At 74.4% G+C, this 500-nt stretch overlaps 1 protein-coding gene across 1 annotated transcript in view; it reads left to right on the top strand.

Moving 5' to 3' along the window:
- The window catches only part of ITGA2B (integrin subunit alpha 2b), a 3,054-nt gene that overhangs the window by 1,024 nt on the left and 1,530 nt on the right, over nucleotides 1-500 (top strand). Inside the window, exons 5-7 of the mRNA XM_017744744.1 lie at nucleotides 27-81; nucleotides 181-333; nucleotides 416-497. Coding sequence (XP_017600233.1) covers nucleotides 27-81; nucleotides 181-333; nucleotides 416-497 — 290 coding nt within the window. The remainder of the gene's footprint in view (nucleotides 1-26; nucleotides 82-180; nucleotides 334-415; nucleotides 498-500) is intronic.

Raw genomic sequence — 500 nt, 5'->3', positions numbered from 1 at the left:
GTGCGCCCGCCGAGCGGGCACCGGGGGGAGGGCAGTCGGCGGCTCGAGGACCACGGCATCAAGGTGGAGCACGTCTATGAGGTGGGACACTGCCCCCGCGGGTGCTCAGGGGATGTCCCCCTCTGTCCCCTCCCCGGCGTCACCCCCTGCGCTGGGCATCACCCCACCGTCCTCCTGCAGTGCCACAACAAAGGTCCCGGCACCGTCAGCGGGGTCACCCTGAGCCTCGCCGTCCCCCACCAGCTGGGCGACCACGTCCTGCTCTACCTGCTGGAGCTGGGCACCGAGGGGGGCATGAACTGCTCCCACCACCCCGCCCTCAACCCCGCCCAGGTAGGGGCTGCGGGGCCGCTGCCCACCCGCGGGCGCTGGGGCGAGTCAGGGCAGTGGGTGCCACCTCTGTGTCCCCTTCCAGCTGGAGATCCCCCGCCCGACCGCCGCAGCACCCGGGAACGGCACCCACCAGCGGGAGCGCCGGGAGGCGGAGCCGCCCCCGGGCG

The sequence above is a fragment of the Corvus brachyrhynchos genome, unplaced genomic scaffold (genome assembly GCF_000691975.1).
Source record: "Corvus brachyrhynchos isolate BGI_N302 unplaced genomic scaffold, ASM69197v1 scaffold479, whole genome shotgun sequence".
Classification (NCBI taxonomy): Eukaryota; Metazoa; Chordata; class Aves; order Passeriformes; family Corvidae; genus Corvus; species Corvus brachyrhynchos.
The sequence above is the reverse complement of the archived record's forward strand: the minus strand, read 5'-3'. Positions and strand labels throughout refer to the sequence as shown.